Source organism: Zingiber officinale, chromosome 8B (assembly GCF_018446385.1).
Source record: "Zingiber officinale cultivar Zhangliang chromosome 8B, Zo_v1.1, whole genome shotgun sequence".
Taxonomy (NCBI): domain Eukaryota; kingdom Viridiplantae; phylum Streptophyta; class Magnoliopsida; order Zingiberales; family Zingiberaceae; genus Zingiber; species Zingiber officinale.
Window position 1 is genome coordinate 6,804,647 of NC_056001.1, and position 20,144 is coordinate 6,824,790.

The following is a 20,144-nucleotide window of genomic DNA, read 5'->3' on the forward strand; positions in this document are numbered from 1 at the left end:
TCAACAGCTAGCAAAGCCAAACAAAGGAGCAGCATTAATCGATCTCGGTCGAGGACGTAGCATTAAATTTACGAGCAGAGTTGCAGACCGTGGCATTAATGCGCTCTGCTGGCACTGACCAACTTACGTTTAATGCATGGCAGAGGTGAGACGTCAATGCATCGATGAGGACAAACCAACACACCATTAATTGATGCCCAATATTTCATCACCACCATCATCAGATCTGAATCGGGATCAAAAAGAAACGTACACGATTTACTAATTGCATCCACTCGATCACAATTGAACAATAAGATCAAAACAAATGTGCGTCGAGCACTCTCGTGCAAGAATTAATTCACTATCCTTTACACGTACAGAATGAAGTGTTTGAGAAAGGAAACAAGATCATTGAGCGCTGTAGCTGCCTACTGGTTTCATCTGGAGACCGAGTCAATGCCCGAACCGAACCACCATCATATGTCACGCACGCGCGGTTCGTTCTTGACTCCATCTCTCCATTTATTTATCGTTATTTTTATTTTTTTTATTTTTCATTTGATTCATTCGTGTTGTTCGTTCGATCGATCGATCGATCGACGGAGGAGGGAGGAGCTAGGCTTATAATTAGTCGCCGTAGTGGAACACTGCAGCTTTGATTTTCTGAACCGTGCAGGAGATGAGGTTGTTCACGGTCTCCACAGACTCCACCGTCAGCTTCGCCGTCGGTTGGTTGTTTACCAGGATCTGGAATCCGACGGTGAGAAGAGAACCCTCGCCGTGGGAGGCGCCACCGCCGTCGGGGAGGATGGCGAATCCAGAAGGCAGCAACGCCACGTAGGCCGAGTCGCCGCCGTTCATGACTAGGTGCATGGCCGGCACGTCCACCGGCGCGTATACCACCATCGCGCCCGACGCGTCGATGCACGTCTGTTGCAATATCAGCATGCTTGTCTGGTTCGAGTTCACCGACTGCGATTTAATTTCAAAAACGGAATTTTGGTTTCAAATTGCTGTCATGTTATAATTTATGGATTGATTGATCGATCGATCGGTAAGCAGGTGCAATCGATTAATAGAATGCGTACGCTGGCGCGGAGGAGGGAGACGGCGTTGCCGGCGTCCTGGCCTTTGGCGATGTGCGCCATCTCGCACATGGGGCCGCCGTTGGACAGGATGTCCCACTTGCTGCGGAAGCTCGCCTCGCGGAGGAAGTCGAAGAGGCGCTTCGGCGAGATCAGGGGCAAAGGAACAGAGGTGGCGGCGCTGAGCACCACGCCGGCCGGCTCCCCCGGGTCGCCCATGCTCTTCCGCGTCATCACGTGCACGTTAGGACCGATGCTGTGCGACTCCAGCTTCGTCCACTCGTGCGCCGACGACGCGCACACGCCGGTGCAGAAAGCCTCGGTCATCCTCTGCGCCAGCTTCAGCATGCTCCGCCGCCCGCTCGGCGTTATCGTCCCTGTAATTCCGCCAATCCAAAAAAATAAAAAAAGTTATAGGTCGATTAATTAATTGCACGTCCGCATTCTATACTTAATTAAAATGAAATTAAAAAGCTGAACGTCACCGGACTCGTCGACGTTGGAGGCGGACAAGAGAATGGCGAGGCACTCGCACTGGCGCTGAAGGGTGGCCAACCACCGGCCGGCGCCGAAGGCGAGGCCGGACCGGAGCAGCGGACGGTACAGATGATGCACTTGTGCCTCGTCGTACTCTGCGTGCTCCACCCACACGAGTTTGCAGTAACCATTGGGCATGTCTTGAACCACAAAACCAGTAGGCATCAATCTGCAGCTGGATCCAGACGATACGTTTTCTCTGATAAAATCAACGGAGACATCCACCACAACCCAGGTGCCCTCCGCGTGCTGCTTACTAAATCTGAGGAAGTTCAACTCCCGAATCGCAACTAACGGCGACAAAACTTGTAGCTCAGCGTGCATCTACGTTTATATATATATATATAATTAACCATATAATAAAATTGTTGCTCAACCATTTCGATCGAAAATTAATTAAAATGAAATTAATTAACAAAAAATAATTAATTTTGTTGGCTCACCAGTTGTAAGGCACCGTTTTTAGTTCCACCCACGCCATTGCATATCACTTCTATGGTCGACGCCTTTGCTACGATGGAAGAGAACATATTTGCCCAACGATCCTACGTTACGGTCGAACAATTAATTAATTAATTAATTAACAAGAGGGATTCGATCGTGTGCTATTGTTTAATAAAATTTTAAATAAATATGAAATTATAATTTAATTACTTACGCAATCCATCAGTGTTTCGACGAGGGCAAGGCTGTTTATGATCACCATCCCCGTTTGCCTCGAAGCCTCGGCGACGAACCCAGCCGCCGGCGACATGCCAGCGATGCGGCGTACGCTGTGGTGGTACTGCTCGTAGTTCAAGGTCTCCGAACCGCCGTCTGTGCTTCGGATCCAAAGCGGCGCGTCCATGTGCGCCATGGCCACTAGTTCATCCATGGCCGCCAGTGCCAGCTCTAACAACATGCTCCTGTCGGCTGAGGTCGGGTGTGCGACGGGAGCGCCATCCAACGGATTGACGATCGCCGGTGCCGGTGGAAAAAGATCGGGCACGGCGGCAGACGAGACTAGTCCCGCGAACCCACCGTTGCTGCCGACGCCAAGCTCCAGGAGCGAGCTCGGAAAGGGGGGCGGCGTGACGTCGACGCTGTGAGCCGGGAAAGAAGCCATGGAGCGGCCGAGGAACCTTCCGGCGAGGGAGCAGACCCGTTCGAGCTCCTCCTTGAGCCGGGCGTTTTCCACGCGGAGGTTCTGCTCCTCGATGGAGATCTCTCCGAGCATCGCCACGCCGCCGCAGTTGTTGCAGATCGGATTCCTCGTCGCCTCCCTGATCGCCATGTTCTCCGCACGCAGCTTGTCGTTCTCCTGGCGAAGGATCGCGTTCTCGTGCCGCTCGATTTGAGTCTGTAATCATCATCACGCGCGAGCGACTAAATTATCGGATCAATGAGTAGTATTTCTCGATTGTTGAAATCAAAAGAGAAATTAATTGGTTACCTTCATCTGAGTTCGTCGATTCTGGAACCAGAACTTGACCTGCCGGCTCTCCAGGCAAAGCCGCTTGCTCAGTTCGAGCCTTTGTTTATCATCAGGGTGCGGGCACTCCTTGAACAAACTAAGGATCGATGAAAAATTAGAATTTTCATATTCATTTAATTATAACAAAAATAAACAAAAACAAACAGGAATCTCTTGAGTAATCAATTGCAGGAAGGAAACATCGATCAATTACGCTTCGAGTTCTTGGATTTGTTGTGGAGTGTGGCGATGGTATCTCTTCTTTTTACGGGGATTCTGTTCTTGATCGTCGTCGTCGCCGGAGACAGCCTCCAAGTTGTCGCTTCCTGACCTGCTGTCGTTCTCATCGCCGGCCATCATTCGGCTTAAGTTCAAGTGTCCTTCGATGTCGGTTTGCTGCAGGAAGACGAATGGATCCAAAAATCGTGATAGATCAGTGAGTCAATCGATCTTTAAAAAACATATATAGAATAAGAATAGTAAATTTTACCAGGCCGAGGGAGAGAGCAGGGGAAGTGAAGGAGTGCTGTTTTGGGGGTCTGTGGGTGACAAAGTCGGCCGGAGAGAGATCGCCGCAGGCGTTCATGGAGCCGGCGCTGCTGTCCTCAGGGAAAACCACCCGATCTGCTAAAAATCATCAAATACTTTGTGTCAATTTATATCTCCCTTATTCTAACAACTAAAAATCTCTTCTCATGGAAATTATGCTACACGATCTACCTTAATTCCGATCATGATCACGCAACAACAATACCAGAAACTAAATTTATGGGGGAAAAGAAAGAAAGAAAGACACATACATAGATTAAAAATCTATCTCTTACAATTAAGGAAACAAGAACAGGAAAGGAGAGAGGATCACAGGAAGCAAAATCACTGGTTCGATTCCATTTCCACCCCACTCTCTCTCTCTTAATTATTTGCATTCATGTCTGTAGCAGAAGCTCCTTCAAAAACCCTAATAACTCAGAAACATAATAGGAGATAACATCAAACTCAATATAATCAATCGATACAGCAGCAAAGAAAACAAATCGATCGAGATTTGGACGATCGTCGCTAGCTGCAACATCCACCGATCGATGGAGCAGCGAAAGCAAATAATTAATTAAATACCAAAAAGGAAGCGAGGAAGCAGCTGTAAGAGGAAAACCCACGCTAGCTAGCTTGTGGTCTCTGCGCCTTCCCCACCCTCATAATTAAACAACTACGCCAACTATAAAAGATCGACAAATAAACGAAACCTTTAATTTCGCTAGCTCGTACAAGATTAAAAACTCGATCGATCGATATAGGCCATAACGTCGTAAAATTCGAGGAGTCGACGTGGCACTGCAGCCACACAGTGCGAAACTTTATGAACGAAAATAAATAAATAAATTTAAGAGTTTGACTTCTAATACGACAATAACAGTGACGACGTGTCGAATCGCAAATCCTGACGCAACGCCGGGCTCAATCTTTCACCCGATCAAATGGTGACGGTTAAAAAATTAAATAAATAAATAATTGAGACGGTGGTAAAGTGTTTTTGGTTTTTCTGAAAATGGGAAAATTTTAGAAAATTTATATAGAAGCCTGCTTGTTGAAGAACTGCATGTATTATTGCGAGGGATTACCTTAGCTTGTTGCATCTGCATCCTTCTCCGACGTGGACTGATGGAGACTCCACGGGGAGTGATGGAGATGTGAAGAAGAGGATGGATACAAAATATGGATCAGGGGAAACGTTCATCAGGAGCCGTCCCATCGAGATCCGAAGGTGGGACTAAATCGAGCGTGGATTTGTTTTATTTTAGCTTGTACTGCAAATTACCGTGTTTTATGGAAGACTAAATTAAACCTAATTCAATAATCACATCAACCACTGATTTTATTTTTATTTTTATTTTTATTTTTATTTTTATTTTATTTTTAGTGCAAAGGCTGATAGCGTTTAGTTGCCAAGATTTTGTCACATTTCTGGCCACCACACTTGTTATAATTTTTGCTTCGTCTTAGTCAAGTTAGCTCCACAAACAGGAGGACAAACAACCCTTTCTTCTTCCGTGCTTCCTACTCTTAACAAACAAAGTTCATGTCGTGAATTACATCGAGATATTTTAACCGATCGAGGATCTAACTTTTGTTGATCGATCGTGTATACTCTTAATCATTTTGATCCTTAAAATAATTTGGAGTTATTAACTTGAGTGGAAAGCATGATTTGTAGAAACAACTAATAGATATTAAAAGGCATTGACGTAGTCTGTGTGACTGATTAGTTTAGTTTGCTAATTGAATCTGACAGAAGCAAAGGAAAAGACAAAGTAATTAAAGTGCAAAGTGTGATTAGGTCAACAGATACTGCACCATATTTTCTGAATTGCATCTATGCTAATTCATTTTGGGAATCTAATTAAAAATTCTACCAGTACACATGAGTGAGCAAGCAACTTATGCAGAAACGACAATACAAACAGCCATAGTTAAACTGTTTCATCCATTTAGATCGATTAAGTTTCAAGGATTCAACGGCAATTCTATTCATTTGTTATTCCATGTCTATCATTATATACATATCTTGATCTTCAATAGTTTCTCTTATATTAATTAATCTCTAAATATCAATATTTTTCAGAAAGAAAAATAAGCCATGTGGATGCATTTGGATCATGTACAATATATATATATATATATATATATATACAATGGAGATATCTAAATATTATACATATCCCTTATTCATCTTTAATTAAAATAAATTAATTTGGTGAAATTAATAGGAAAGCGACATTGCATTATTGCAAGGAAACAAATGGAAGACGTAATTGCATCTATGTCAAATGAACAAATTAATGCAACCATGTGGGGGAAGGCATTAATTCCTTATCAAACCTTTTTCTTGAAGATAAAAAGTGCAAATAAATATTATCTAATTGGTACGTCAGTATATAATTGTGACAAGTTTGGAGGATAATTAATGATCGATAAAGAAGATCCATATCTTATATATCTATGAGTTAATTATCCAAAGACAACTTGTATGATATTTAACCATACGAATATGAATCCATTGTTTGAGTCAACATCTAGAAGCTAATAATAGTAATAGTAATGATAAAATTTAAAAGAAGAGTACTAGTGAAACGTTGGTACGATGTCGATCACACAAAGGACATTAGAGCACCTTGAGATATTAGGAGCAACAACTACGATGAAGCCAAAGTGATGTTTGGGCTGGAGCGAGGACAACAATTAGATAGGGCGATATATGATAGGAGCAAGAGTGAATGGCGAATGAGGACTATTTTGTAAAAAAAAAAAGATAAATAAATAAAAAAATAAAAATATATCTATAGTTCACATCTCTTAGAAACTTTATTAATTGGCATTCAACTATGATTGGTTTTTCTAATAAATCGTACGAAATTTCCATTAAAAAAAAAGGTAAAATAAAGGATTGTCTCCATTCACAATGAAACGGCCCAATAGCCCAATGAATCTATGCCTAAACGGGCCAAACCAAGCTTGGCCCAACTTAATTCGCTCATGGATTCCATTTATTTGTTGCAAAAAGACCAATGATAAATTATTATAAGTTATATAATTAAATCTATTCAAACTCACACGTTAAAATACAGAGAATTTTAAATTTAAAAAATGTATACATGAGACAGCGAGACACTATATTTAACTTATCTATTCATGTTAAAGCAAATCAAGTTAACATTCACATCAACTTACTGAATTAAAAAATTATTTCTCCCACTCTAAATGGTCGCGTAGTCAAAATTTTCAATCATGAGTGATAATTTTTAAAAATTACAAATATTAGTATACATCATCCTCCAAAAACTTAAATTTTAAATTTAAAGAGTTACAATGAACTTAAATTTAAATTTTTTTACCATAAGAATAATTCTTGATTCTAATTGAAACAACCATCCATCTATCCTTAAAACGGACTCGAAATTAAAAAATTATTTATGATCTCATTTCCTCATAATATTTAATTTTTTTACATATAAGACTTTCATTATGTTCCAAATAACGATTGTAACTAGTAACCTAATAAAATAAAATTTATATTTTACCACTCTCTTATTAATAAAATATGAAAGAAGAAAGGAATAATTGACTCTTCTTTCTTGAAAGACCATTGCTTTTGAGAAAAATAGAGAAGAGAAGATAAGGAGGAAAAAGTAAAAGAGAAGAGCTTTACCATCTTCATTAGCAACCTCGACTAATTTTGGTGAGCTCGGAAACAACGTTTATATGACGATGAATATAGGGCCCCCAAAAGTGAGTCAAAGCAGTGAAGATCGGCTGACGTGGAGATCAAAATCATAGGGTCGGACGGACTATGAAACCGCGGACTATGGATTACCGAGAGGGCCTCTAGAGCCGGTCGGATGTGAAAGGTCGACCGGACCATCCGAGCAGTCACCCTCTACAACTTGCAACTGAGATACAGAGTCAAATACTAAGTCACCTGGCCCACCACCCTGGCTGATCAGACCTTAGGTCTGATCGGGCATAATGCACCCCTCTGATGATAATAGAGCTAAGTGAAGAACAGGTCAACTGCTTCACTCTATACAACCGAACTGGTGACGTCTCGGGCGGGCGACCCCCGATCGACCCACAGCGGGACCCACATATATACCTTACCGTACTCTTTTGGAAGTTTGTGTCATCATCAACAGAGAATGTCAAGCAAGCAAATACTATTTTAGAAGTTTCTAGCCTGTCACATCAGAGATTTGCGTGCTCGCTTACGGAAAGGTGTCAGAGACACTTTTCAACTTATCTTTTCGTAGGATGCTTTGGAAAGCATGTATATGCTTTGGGATACATGCATAGTGACACTATAAAAGGTGATTTCTATCTACAGACAGAGGTATGTAATGCTTCATTTGTGAACACGCTCATTGCTATAGTCTTTTATTGTTCTTCTTCTCCTCATACATAGATCACTGACTTGAGCGTCGAAGGACCAACGCCGGGACCCCTTCCCTAGCCCGACACTAACACTCTTGGTTTTGCAGGACAGCGCGGAGTCTTCTTCTAGTTAACGACAGAGCCACGTTCCCAGCCAACCCTAAACCCTGGACGACTCACTACAGTGACGTTAACCCAAAAAGAGCTAGAGATGCTAATAAATGTCTGAGCTGTAAAGATGGTGCAACAACAACAAGAGATAACATCAAACAACCGAGTGTCGAATGACCTAGCTATATCAGTAAGAGGTCAGCGAGCTGACCCAAGAGCCCAAGCAGAAGACCATGTTGGCCACAAGCCGCACCATCGGTCGACAGGCGCCTTCCAGGAAGCACCGAATGTGTCGATCCCATATCACAAGGTGTTATTCGACACGCCCTAGGAGGAGTATGGTCGAGTAGCATGGCCTAGCCAAAAGGACACAAAGACCATATTCCGCACAACCTTAGAGCACAAACCATCTACAGTCCTATCGAGCTGGGTAGTAAGTTTGTGATTGAATTTATGTAAATTATAAAAATATTTGTTCTATGAATGTAGAAAAATTTAAATGAAAAATTACTAAGTATTCCAGACTCTTGCGTTGTTCGACCAAGTTATAAGCGAGCAAAGCCCTCGCGCTAAGTGTCCCAGACTCTTGCGTCGTTCAACCAAGTCATAAGCGAGCAAAGTCCTCGTGCTAAGTGTCCCAAACTCTAGTGTTGATCGGTTGAGTTATAAATGTGCATGCTCTCAAGCCTCAAGACTCTCGTGCCGTTCGACCGAGTTATAAGCGAGCAAAGCCCTCGCGCCAAGTGCCCCAGATTCTCTTGCCTTTTGGCCAAGTTATAAGTGAGCATGCTCTTACACCTCCAGACTCTCATGTCGTTCGATCAAGTTATAAGCAAGTAAAGCCCTCACGCCAAGTGTCCCAGACTCTCGTGTCATTTGATCGAATTATAAGTGAGCATGCTCTCATGCCTCCAGACTTTCGTGTCGTTCGACCGAGTTATAAGTGAACAAAGCCCTCGGCTAAAGTGTTCCAGATTCTCGTGTCGTTCAGCCGAGTTATAAGTGAGCATACCCTCATGCTTTCAAACTCTCACGTCATTCGACCGAGTTATAAGCGAGCAAAACCCTCAAGCCAAGTGTCCTAGACTCTCGAGCCGTTCGACCAAATTATAAGCGAACAAAGCTCTCACACTGAGTGCCCCAAACTCTAGAGCCGCTCAATCGAGTTATAAGTGAGCTAAGTTCTCAAGCTTCTAGACTCTCTTGCTGTTCGACCAAGTTTTGAGCAAGCTTGGCTCTCATGCTCCGTTTTGGTCGAGTGAGACCGGAAAAGCTAAGTCTCATATACTAAAATTAAGTTATAAGTTAGCACATCTACAAAGTACGAACTTTAAAGCACAGGACAAGCATGCATTGAACGGAACTAAGAGAATTTCTACAAAGAGTACTTAATTTTTACAAAAAATTATTGATAAGCTTAAAATAAAACTATACCAGATCAACAACTACATCATCTGGGAGCATTTCCACAATCTTCTCCCTCAGGATGAATGTCGTCGGGACCTCTGCTGAAAGGAACCAGCCCTCCTTTAGCTGCTGAAGGGTCCCATCAATGCCATAGCCGAATAGCCGGAGAGTCTGATCAGTCAGCATCTGGTTGAAATCCTTAGAGCGAAGATACTCTACCTTGTAGGTTTCCAACAGACCGGGCTCTTCTTCCTTGTAATTAACAAGTTTGGCCTTCAAGAAGCGTAGCTCGGCGTCTTTTTTTTTTAACAATTATCCTTTTGTGCTTGTTGAGCTGAAGTTCGTGGCCTACTTGCTTGGCCGTAAGGCCGACTTTCTCTACGGCCAAGGTGGCTTCGGCTTCCTCAAGTTTTTTGGCCAAGACCCAGGCCTCTTTATTCTTGATATCTAAATCTTCAATGACCCTAAGTTTTCAAGGGTTGGCCGAGCTAATCTTCACCTCAAAATTATGTGATTGATTCCTAAGCTTTTCTAGCTTAACAACCTGGTCATGGATTTTGTCCTTTTCCATGGCTAGAGCCCGCTCGAAGTTCAATAGCTACTCAAAAGTTCTCTCCAAGTCATCCTTTAATTGGGTAACTTCGGCAGTCAATCGCTCGACCATAGATTGCAAGGTACTTGTTTCCCTAGCAAGGGCTTGCATCTCCTTATTTTCATGTTCCAAGTAGGCCATATTAGAATTTGAGGGATGTCCTAAGGTAATAGCCTTACATTTTTTTTCTATTTATTTGATAAATATAGATTCACTATTTGAGTGCATATTATATGTTTGATTGTCTTGAACTCATTTACTGAATGCCCGTAATATAATTCATAGCATGAGAGAATTTGTGACTGAATCACAACTAGTGATTATCTCTACATGTGCAATTATGAATATATTGAAATTTCCCTAGTCATCAAATTGATGCATTCGGACATCATCAATTTTGTAAGACTAGCACGGGTTATACTTCTTAGTTCAGCCATGCAGCTGTTTTCTCACTGGCTGGAGACATTGAGATGTCGAGAGTTAAACATGAATGTTGGTTATGGTAACTAGTTCATTGGAGTGACTCGCTGCAAGACTTCATATGGTTCTCTACATAAATATAGATATATCTGTGAAGTTCTTATTGCAGCACGAGTGCAAGTTTCCTTCGACTTGAGGTATACAAGTCATCTTGGTCATGGAGACTTATACTTTGACATCTTAAGCAAGCATCTCATTGAGGTATGGATCCGGGATGATTGAGTATAAGTTGAAGTGCCAGAAGATGTTTGGATATCCCATAGAGGATTTACCGCTCCTTGCGAGGAGAGATATACCTTATGGCCACTTGTTAGGATTATCACTCAAAGTCTTTGGCCAAAGCATCACATGTTAAAAATGCGAGACTCTTGTATACATGTACGAGTAATTTGAATCTATAGAATGAGAAAGTATTACTTGGGTTAGGTATGACGTAGTCAGCCTAGTGGGGACAAGATACATAGACCACGTCTTGAACCATGTAGCTATAAGACGAGTGAAAGGAACGAGACACGATCTCACTATAGCTGCTGAAGGGTTTAGAATTAATTCTAAGATCAACTATGATTTTTTAACTAATTGGGGATCATGATGTACTACTAGGTGCCACTCATGATCGTTCTATAATTAAGTAGTTAATTATGGACGGCTAAGATAAACCGAGAACCTATTGGGTCACATACACTAACGAGTCTCTAAAAGACGTAAAACAAGTTAAAGAATAGGATTCTTAGATCAAGAGATAAATATTTGGTTGGACCATACGTAAGACAAATATGAAAATATTTGTCGCAATGGAAGCACGGATGAGTCATATCTCTTATGGAAGAGTTGGACCATATTTGGTTTAATCATGAATTAGTTATGAACCAACTTGGTTTAGTTGTGAACCAAACCAATGGGTCAATGGGCTAATTTTTTTATTAAGGGATAATTGGTTGGATTTGAGATTTCTAATCCAACTCATTAATGATGGCTATATATATATTGATATGGTCGAGAGAAAATTATACACATGAGATCATTAATCGGCTTGTAAGGTTTTTAGACAATATTAACCCAATTTCTCTTCTCTTCTCCCTCTCCCCTCTCTCTTTGCCGCCGCCAACAAGGGGAAGCGTGCTTCTCTTCCTCTTCCTCTTGATCGCTCTTCTTCGCTCGTGGCTAGTAACTTTTGAAGGAGATGCTTGTACTCAAGGAGTTATCTTGAGGAGCTTGGTATGGATACAAATAGAGGCGATGTTTGACAACGTTGCTACGGTTGATGCCCTTCTCTTTATAGGTCATCCGTAAGGTATACCTAGCTTAAATTTACTTTTCGTAAAAAATTTAATTATGCGATCATGTTTGGCATGTTGTATCTTTGTATGCGTGTGGTGCGTGTGATGTAAAAATTAAGGAATTATTATTGTTTTATTTTCTGTTGCGCATGTTTATGAAATGTGTTTTAGCACATACTGCATCGGGCATATCCCAACAGTGGTATTAGAGTCTGATCATGCTTCGACATGATCGTAAAATTATTTTACGGCTCATAATTTGTGTTGTAATTAATTTTAAAATTTTTCTGAAATTATTAATTTTTTTATATTTTTGAAAAGTTTCCTAAATTGTTAGAAAATTCCATTTTTAGAAAGTTTCTAATATAATTTTAGAAAATTAAATTTAAAAATATTCTATTTTAGAACATTTTCTAATTTATTAGGTAATGTTAAATATGGAAAGATTCTAAATTTTTTTAAAAAAATCTAGATCTGAGATATTCCAAACTAAATTATAGAATTAATCTTTTATGAAATTTTCAAATTTATTAAAATATTATATTTTTGGAAAGTTTCTTAAATTGTTAGAAAATACCAAATTTGGAAAGATTTAAAAAAAATCATAAAATCCAAATTTGAGATATTATAAATTAAATTGTAGAATTAATATTTTATGAAATTTTTAGTTTTTTTTAAAAATATTCTATTTTTGGGAAGTTTCCTAAATTGTGAGGAAATACCAAATTTGGAAATATTTGAAAAATCACAAAAAATCCATATTTAAATTATTAGGTAATAAATTAAGAAATATTAATTATTTATTTTCTAAATGGTTAGGAAATTAATTTAGAAATTTGTTTTAAATAATTAAAGAGTCTTGCTTTATAGAAAGATTCTAGATGAGATATGTTAATTAAATTTGAAAATTGATTTCCTAATTTGATTAGATAAATCTTGATTTATTAAAATCAGATTTATAACATATTTTTATTTCTAAAATAGAATTATAACATATGTAAATTTATGCCATGAACATACCATATTGTATGCCATGTAGATGCATTAATTATGACATGATTAGATTTCGTCATGCGTGTGATGTGATTAGATCTTACCATATGTATGATGTCTCATTCTATGTCATGCGTGTGATTTGTCATGTCATCATTAAGTCATGTGTGCGACGTGTCATGTCATCATTTATGTCATGCGTGTAATATCATGTAGATATAATTTTGCATGATATAAATAAGACCTAAATCACTTACTCAATGTTAAAACCTATACATTCTGTTAATATGAAAAGAACCAAAGTTTAAGTTCTTATTTGAGTTGTTGGCCAAAGTCAATCTCAACTTGAAATTAAACATGTTCAAACCATAAAGATGCAATCTTATGATTAACGGGTTGGTTTTAAACTTGAAGCATTGATTTGTTCAAACCATAGAGATGTAATCTTATGTTCTTGATCAGCCTCTTCCCACGAGTCTTGATGTCGATGCAACTACGAACAAACTGTTGGCCCTTCAGAAACATAAGGATGATTTTGTACTTGCTAGTTGCATCATGCTAGCTGCTATGACTCCTGAATTACAGAAACAATATGAGCATTTGGATGCTTATGATATTGTCTATCATCTTCGTGAACTATTTGATAAGCAAGCTAGATCCGAAAGGTCAAGCTTCTCCTTTGCTCAAAGATGCAGGAGGGTTCGTCTGCAGGACAATACGTATTAAAGATGAACGACTACATAGAGCATTTAGCATCACTCAGTTTTACGATATATCATGAGTTAAGTATTGACTTAATTCTACATAGTTTATCGAAAAGTCATTCACAATTTGTGATGAACTATCAGATGAACAATTTGGAATCGACCATCCCAGAGATGATAAATATGCTCAAGACTATGGAGCCTTTTGTTAATGGTGGACATAAAACTGTGACGTTAGTAGACTCCTCCAAGAAAGGTTCTAAAAGGAAGCCAAAACATCAGGCTAAAGGGAAGAGCAAAAAGGTCAAGACAATAGAACCAGCATAAAAGGGCCCATGTCATCATTGTGGCAAGATGGGACACTAGCGAAGAAACTGCAAGATCTATCTTGAGTCTGTGAAAAGAATAAGGCATCCTATGGCCCATCCTCTTCAGCTATTTTCGTTATTGATTGTCATGCTATTTCCTCAGACACTTGGATATTGGATACTAGGTGTGGCTCACATATATGTAATGACATACAGGAGCTAAGGAATAGCAGAAGACTCGTCAAGGGAGAAACAAGTCTGTGAGTTGGAAATGGAGCAAAGGTTGCTGCAGCGCCACCGGAACATACTTGTTACAACTTCCTAGTGGACTTGTCATAGAACTAGATAGCTGTTATTTTGTTCCCGTATTAATAACGAACATTGTTTCTATTTCTTGCTTAAATAGAAAAAGTTTTCATTTAACTTTTAATAACAATTGTTGTTATATAACCTTAAATGACATTCTTTATGACACTGAAACTTTATGCAATGACATCTACACATTAGATATATCTAGTGGCATATTCAATATCCAAAAGATCAATAAACGCGCTCGAATAGATAATCAATTAATCTCTTACTTGTGACATTATCACCTTGGCCATATAAGCAAGAAATGCATGTCCAAATTGCAAAAGATTACAGTTCTCGAATTATTTGAATTAGATAATTTGATACATATGATTCATGTTTAAAAGGTAAGATGACAAAGTTGTTAGAGTGTATACTAAAAGCCTAGCTTTTGGTATAAACATTTATCTAGAAATAAAAATCACATTGGTCAAATGTCTACATTTATGATAGATGTAGTTGCTCAATTAATTTATATTGTAGATAACATGGTGTGTGGTGTCACACACAGAATATCATGTTATCGGTTCCTTATAAATTATAAACAGTAGCTCACGACAAGATGGAAAGGAACAAACCATTGGAAGGTCGTAGTGTAATTAGGTATTAGTTTATCTTAACTATATAATTACACTAGTACACTTAGAGTGTATTGAGTAGGACCATTTGAGGTCGTTCCTTTTATACTGACTTTATGAAGGAACAAAGACCTCAGTTATTATGGAAGTGTGTACTCTTAATCCTAATATAATAACAAGCACATATATTTGATATTTATTTCTTTAATTTATCAATGGGTGAGATTTAGTTCGATAAATCAATAAGCCTGATAAGTTGGGAAATGATATCACTTATAGTGTGTGTTGTTGATTATAGAAGGAAACTGTGTCCTAGTGATCTAGGTTGAGAATGTCCCCAAGAGGAGCTCATAAGGATTGTCATGTTAAACCCTGCAGGTGGACTTAGTCCAACATGACGATGAAGTTGAGTGGTACTACTCTTGGAGCTAGATATTAATTAAGCAAGTTGTCAGTAACTTACTTAATTAGTGGACATTTGTTATCTTAAACACAGGGAGACTAACACGATCATAATAAGAAGGAGCCCAAAATGTAATTTGGGATTGGTGCTGTAGTTCAATAATAGTTCTTTAGTGGAATGAATTATTATTGATGAAATTAAGTTGTGTGTTCGGGGCGAACACGGGATGCTTAATTTCATCGGGAGACCAAAACCAATTCCTCCTCTCGGTCCCTATCGTAGCCTCTAGTATATAGAGATTTATACCCACCCCATACCCACTTTCTTACCCATCCAATGGGGCCGGTCAAGCTAGCTTGGAACCCAAGCTAGGGCCGGCCAAGACCAAGTGGATGAGCCATGTAGGTGGCCGGCCAAAGCTTGGGTCCCAAGCTTAGGTGGCCGGCCACTAGAATATTAAAAAGGATTTTTATTAAAATTATTTCTTATGTGGATATCATGATTTTAAAAGAGAGTTTAAAAAATTAAAAATTTTCTTTTATAGTTTTCTACAAAAGATTAAGAGAAGAGATTAATCTCTTTCCTTATTTGTAGTTTAAAAGGATGGTTTTAATTTTTGGTAAAAACTTTCCTTATTTGTAAATCATCTACATGTTTAAAAGAAAGTTTAAAATTTGAAATCTTTCCTTATTTGTTGATTAAAGGAGGATTTTAAATTTTAAGAAAACTTTCCTTTTTAACCATGTTCATGATTTAAAAGAAAATTTTAAAAATTAATAATTCTCTTTTATTAGTTTCTACAAAAGATTGAGAAAAGATTTGATATCTTTCCTTATTTGTAGATTAAAAGAGATTTTAATTTTTAGAAATAACTTTCTTTTTATCCACATGTTTAAAAGAAAGATTTTAATTTATTAAATTTCCTTTTTATAAACCAATCATGAAGGGATTAAATTATTGGAGAAATTTTATAAATTTCTGGAGACAAATTAAGAAGTTTTAATTAATTAAAACTCTCCTTGTTTGTAGCTTTTATGCGGCCGACCAAATAAAATTGAGAAAGAAAATTATTTTAATTAAATGTTTTTTCCTTTTCAATGGAAAACGAATTAAGGAAATTTTTATTAAATTTTTCTTATTTGCCAAGATCAAGGATTATAAAAGAGGGGGTAGAGGAGGCTTCATGAAAAAGAACTCTATTCTATTTTTCCTCTCTTTTCTCCTTGGGTGTGGCCGGCCCTTTCTTTCCTCTCCTCTCCTTTGTGTGGCCGAAACCTTCTCATTGTGGAGATAGCTTTGGTGGCCGGATCTAAGAAGGAGAAGAAGGAGAGAAAAGATGCCTCTTTTCTAGCATCCCTTGGAGCATGGTGGTGGTGGCCGAACCTCTTCATCCTAGAAGAAGTTTTGATGGCCGAAACTTGCAAGGAAGAAGAAGGTGTTTGGTGGTTTCTCATCTCGGAAGATCGTTGCCCACACAACGTCCGAGGTTAGAAGAGGAATACGGTAGAAGATCAAGAGGTTTTTCTAAAAGGTATAACTAGTATTTTTTCTTTCTACATCATACTAGTTATTTTTGGAAATAATACTAAATACAAGAGGCATACGATTCTAGAGTTTCGAATTTGTTTTCGATATAGTGTTCTTTTGTTTTTCTTTTCCTTGTGATTTGATTGTTCTTTTCGGTTAACCTAAAGTTATTTTAGGAAATTAAATATTAGCTTTCCATAAAAGGTTTTGTCTAGTCGGTGGTGGTTGCTCCCATATCCAAGAAGGTCATGTGCCTCGCCACGTCAGTACTGGGAACCAATTATGGAAATTAATATTTAATGGAATTAATAACTTAAGGTGACTTGGGTCGAACGTGTTAAGTTCCGCAGGAGATCCAAGTCAAAACCTAAAAGAACAAATAGATTAAGTTTTGGATCAAATGTGTTAAGTTCCGCAGGCGATCCAAAATCTAATTTAAAAGAACACATGATAGCTAGGAAAAGGTTCAGACCTTTGTACAAAATTTTTGTACAGTGGAACCTCTAGGTTTTCCGAGTAGCAACCAACAAAAGTTACCTTTTTTCTCGAAAGGGTGAACGAGTTGATGAGTTACTTGGGCTCGTACATACTGATGTATGTGGACCAATGACAACTCATGCATTAGGAGGTTATAACTGTTGGTTAGCCCTAGGAAGATTGTATCGGTTCCACTGTACAAAAATTTTGTACAAGTATCGAACCTTTCCTAATAACCTATTGTGTTCTTTAGAAGTTAAATTAGGAATCGCAAACGGAACTTAACATTATTGATTCCAAATTTAACTTATCTGTTATTAATGGTTTCGACTTGGATCGCAAGCGGAACTTAACACTATTGATCCAAATCCACCTATGTTATAAATTCAATTAAATATTAATTTCCAAAATTGACTTCCAAGTTAAACATGGCGAGACACTAGGCCTTCTTGGATATGGGAGCAACCACCACTTCCTAGACAAAGCCTTTTAAGGAAAGCTAATATTTAATTTCCTTATATAACTCTAGGTTTAACAAAAAAGAACAATCAAATCACAAATTCGAAAAATAAAAAGAAAACACAAACTCGAATTCCAATTCGAAAAACTAGAATCTAATGCCTCTTGTGTTTAGAATTTTTACAAAGAAAAATAACTAGCATGATTCGGAAAATAATTACTAGTTATATCTTTCCTTTGTATGCTAATAACCTCGAGATCTTCTGCCATATTCCTCACCTCGCCTTGGACGTCGTGTGGGCGACGATCCTCCAAGATGAACACCACCCGAAAAGCTCCTCCTCCTTCTAGTATTTGGCCACCAACACCTCCAAGGAACCAAAGAGAGCAAGGGAAAGGGAAGGGAAGAGGTCCGGCCACAAGAGAGAGCACAATCAATAGAATAAGAATAGATGCATACCCTACTTCTCCTCTTCTTCTCCTTCTCTTTGTATCCGGCCATACAAAACAACCACATAGAGGTGGTCGTCCCTAGCATGAAGAGAAGCAAGGGTCAGCCCTTAGGAGAAGACTTGAAGAGAAGAGAGAAAAGAATAGAATTGATTAGATTGCTCCATGAGGTCTCTCCTCCTCTTCTTTTATATTACTTACCCAAGGCAAATAAGGAAAGACTTTTTACAAAAATTAAAATCTTCCTCTTGTTTTTCCCTTTCCCCTTTCCCCTTTTATTTTTCCTTTCTCTTGATTGGTTCAATCATCCAATCAATGATTGATTGGTTTATTTGATTCGACGGCCCCTTGCTTAGGCACCAAGCAAGGGTGGCCGACCACTTAAAACGAAGGAAATACTTTTGTAAAAATTTTATAAGTAAAGAAGAAAAGCTCTTATAAAATTTTACAAGCTCTCTTTTAATTTCCTAATGTGTATGTTAAAAAAGGAAAGTTTTAAAAATTAAAACCATGTTTTAAAATTTAAAACTTCTCTTCTATTTTTTTTTTTAAACATGGTTACAAAATTAAAAAAATTTAAAACTTAAAACTTCTCTTCCTTTTTCCTAAAACCATGAGGATGGTTAAAAAAGGAAAGTTTTAAAACTTTTAAACTTTCTTTTAAACCATGTGGCCTAATTCAAATAAGGAAAGTTTTATATTTTAAAAACTCTCTTTTAAAACTTGTAGTTTTCTACAAAGAGAAGATTTTAAAAATTCAAAACACCCCTCCTAATTTGACATATCATGGCTAGCCCCTCTTTGCTTGGACACCAAGCAAAGGGTCGGTCACTTTGTGAAGGAGATTGGCCGGCCCCTTTGGCTTGGTCACCAAGTCATGGGCCGGCCCCCTCTTGGATACCAAGAAGAGCTTTTATTTGGATGGACTTGAGGCTTTAATGAGGCTACGATAGGGACCTAGAGGAGAAATTGATTTAGGCCTTCCGATGAGCTTGAGTATCCCGTGTTCGCCCCGAACACACAACTCAAGTTCATCAATAATAACTCATTCCACTAGAGAGTTATTATTGCACTACCGCACCAATCCCAAATTACATTATGGGCTCCTACATATCAAGAGTGTGTTAGTCTCCCTGTGTTTAAGATAACAAATTTCCACTAATTAAGTAAGTTACTGACAACTCACTTAATTAATATCTAGCTCCAAGAGTAGTACCACTCAACCTCATTGTCATGTCGGACTAAGTCCACCTGCAGGGTTTAACATGACAATCCTTATGAGCTCCTCTTGGGGACATTCTTAACCTAGATAACTAGAACACAGTTTTCTTTTATAATCAACAACACACACTATAAGTAATATCATTTCCCAACTTATCAGGCCTATTGATTTATCGAGCTAAATCTCACCCTTTGATAAGTTAAAGAAATAAATACTAAATATATATGCTTGTTATTATATTAGGATTAAGAGCACACACTTCCATAACAACTAAGGTCTAGTTCTTTTATTAAGTCAGTATAAAAAGAACTTACCTAAAATGGTCCTACTCAATACACTTAGAGTGTACTAGTGTAATTTATTAGTCAAGATAAACTAATACCTAATTATACTACGACTATTCTAATGGTTTGTTCCTTTCCATCTTAGTCATGAGCAACTGTTTATAATTTATAAAGAATTGATAACATGATCTTCTGTATGTGACACCACACACCATGTTATCTACAATATAAATCAATTAAACAACTACACTTAGCATATAAATGTAGATATTGACCAATGTGATTCTTTTATTTCAAATATAAATGTTTACAAAAAGCTAGGCTTTTAGTATACACTCTAACAATTTCCCACTTATACTAAAAGACTAAGTTGTCATATCTGCTGTCATACATTTGATTCCCAACCCTTCAACATGCCCATCAAAAGCTCTAGCCTTAAGGGCCTTAGTGAAAGGATCTCTTAAGTTATCATCTGATGCAATCTAGGTGACAACTTCTCCTCATTATACGATGTCTCGTATTGGGTGGTACTTGCGCT

The 20,144-nt window shown here is 38.3% G+C and overlaps 1 protein-coding gene across 12 annotated transcripts; it reads right to left on the bottom strand.

Annotated features, from left to right (window-relative positions):
• Positions 1 to 233: 233 nt before the first annotated feature.
• On the bottom strand, positions 234 to 4,341 carry LOC122015670 (homeobox-leucine zipper protein ANTHOCYANINLESS 2-like). Of its 12 annotated transcripts, none has more exons than XM_042572676.1 (10): positions 4,215 to 4,341; positions 3,920 to 4,015; positions 3,548 to 3,681; positions 3,272 to 3,453; positions 3,037 to 3,154; positions 2,263 to 2,943; positions 2,048 to 2,149; positions 1,553 to 1,928; positions 1,071 to 1,444; positions 234 to 954 (listed from the first exon to the last, which is right to left on the bottom strand). In XM_042572676.1, the coding sequence occupies exons 2-10, from the start codon at positions 3,981 to 3,983 to the stop codon at positions 610 to 612; spliced, it is 2,376 nt and encodes a 791-aa protein (XP_042428610.1). In that variant the 5' UTR covers positions 3,984 to 4,015; positions 4,215 to 4,341; the 3' UTR covers positions 234 to 609. The 12 variants fall into 12 exon arrangements, with proteins under 12 accessions (XP_042428610.1, XP_042428608.1, XP_042428609.1 ...); XM_042572674.1 differs by having other exon boundaries at positions 3,548 to 3,684; XM_042572675.1 differs by having other exon boundaries at positions 4,174 to 4,332.
• Positions 4,342 to 20,144: the final 15,803 nt, after the last annotated feature.

Coding starts and splice junctions, on each gene's coding strand:
- LOC122015670 (XM_042572674.1), bottom strand. CDS start 3,983: ATGCAAATAATTAAGAGAGAGAGAGTGGGGTGGAAATGGAATCGAACC. Junction 3,155..3,271: donor CAAATCCAAGAACTCGAAGC/GTAATTGATCGA, acceptor ATCGATCCTTAG/TTTGTTCAAGGAGTGCCCGC. Junction 955..1,070: donor TCTCCCTCCTCCGCGCCAGC/GTACGCATTCTA, acceptor ATTAAATCGCAG/TCGGTGAACTCGAACCAGAC.